Genomic DNA, 1,335 nt, shown 5'->3' with positions numbered 1-1,335 from the left:
AGAGCCCAAAGGACAACTTGCCGTATCCCGGACTTGTAACCGAGGCGCGTGCTTGCTGATATGCGGTTGCGCCGCGCTCCTTCGATGGTGAAAGTACTGTTGGTGCTGCTCATGTTGCTGAATGGGTGTCACTTTACTTTCTATTGGATGACGATATTTCATTTTTAGGGAATATGATTGGCTCATGATTTCGTAGGAGCAGCGCCCCTACGATTTCGTGTTTTTTTTTTCAGCACAAATCAAAATATAAAATATTTCAATACAAATACCAGCATAATTTTATTCCTGACTAACAAATTGTAATGGACAAACTGAATTCGTAGGAGAAATGTTCCTACTATTAATCCAATTCTCCTATATAATTCCTACGTATTTCAACTTATGTAAAAATACGCCATTTCTGATCACAGTAATAATGTACAGTACCTCTAAACTTGAAGTTCTGGGTGATTGAATTCCTCACCTGGTCGAATAATCAAAGTCTATTCTTATGTATACTTGACTTGCGTTGGACTCCCCGTCATATAGGGTTAAGGCTATTAATAAAATTAAACCAGCAATTAAAAGAAATAAGGCATAATTATGCCCCCCAATCACTCGAGGAATTAGACTCCGTATGCCGCAGTCCATCTTGTTCTAGGACCAATGTGACATCATCGTTGGGTCATGCGCGACAACGCGCCACCGCGCGACAGAATCGTGAACCAAGGGACGTCGTGGCCCCATAATCCAGCAACGCTTTGCTGACAAGGACGTCGTGACGTCGCATACGGACCACCTGGTGCACGTGCAGGACAAGTTGGAAGCGCTGCTGGTGGCCCACTTGAACCCAAGACCGTGAAATGAGCTGTGGATTCTGAAGGTGTATGTATGGTCAGTCCATTACGCCTTGAGAAACATAAGCAAAGAAATTTTCCACGGTGGGCGTCGCATGAGCCGACCGCGTGCGCAGGAGACCTCGATTTGCGATATAGGACGATTGACAGACTGCCGTTCACCACCATATGAAACATATCTAAAAGTAAATACTTTCAAGTATTAGCCATTTGGGTCGGGTCGAATTGCGAGCATTTATAAAATTGCACGCCGCCGCTAGTGCCACATGCCAGACAAAGACAAATTACAGCGCATCCACCAAAATTGGAACAAGACCGTGCCTTGGGCATACCTGGACCCTGTTCACCAGAACATCCCACTGGCCGCTCGCGACGCGCATCTCCGCCCGCCACCTCCACGCATCTCCAAAGACCACGACATCTTCATCGGCATCTCTAACTACCGCGACATTCGTCGCTGTGGCTTCACGTTGTTCACGGCGTTCTCCCGAGCCAAGCA

General features: G+C 46.6%; 1 protein-coding gene across 1 annotated transcript; it reads left to right on the top strand.

Moving 5' to 3' along the window:
• Positions 1 to 1,102: 1,102 nt before the first annotated feature.
• H257_19532 (hypothetical protein) lies at positions 1,103 to 1,315 on the top strand (the record flags this gene model as incomplete). The annotated part of the gene is made up of 1 exon (XM_009848671.1): positions 1,103 to 1,315. A coding segment is annotated over one exon (213 nt), but the record flags the coding sequence as incomplete, so codon positions are not given.
• Positions 1,316 to 1,335: the final 20 nt, after the last annotated feature.

Source organism: Aphanomyces astaci (genome assembly GCF_000520075.1).
Source record: "Aphanomyces astaci strain APO3 unplaced genomic scaffold supercont1.749, whole genome shotgun sequence".
Classification (NCBI taxonomy): domain Eukaryota; phylum Oomycota; class Saprolegniomycetes; order Saprolegniales; family Verrucalvaceae; genus Aphanomyces; species Aphanomyces astaci.
This window is presented reverse-complemented; position numbering and strand designations above follow the sequence as displayed.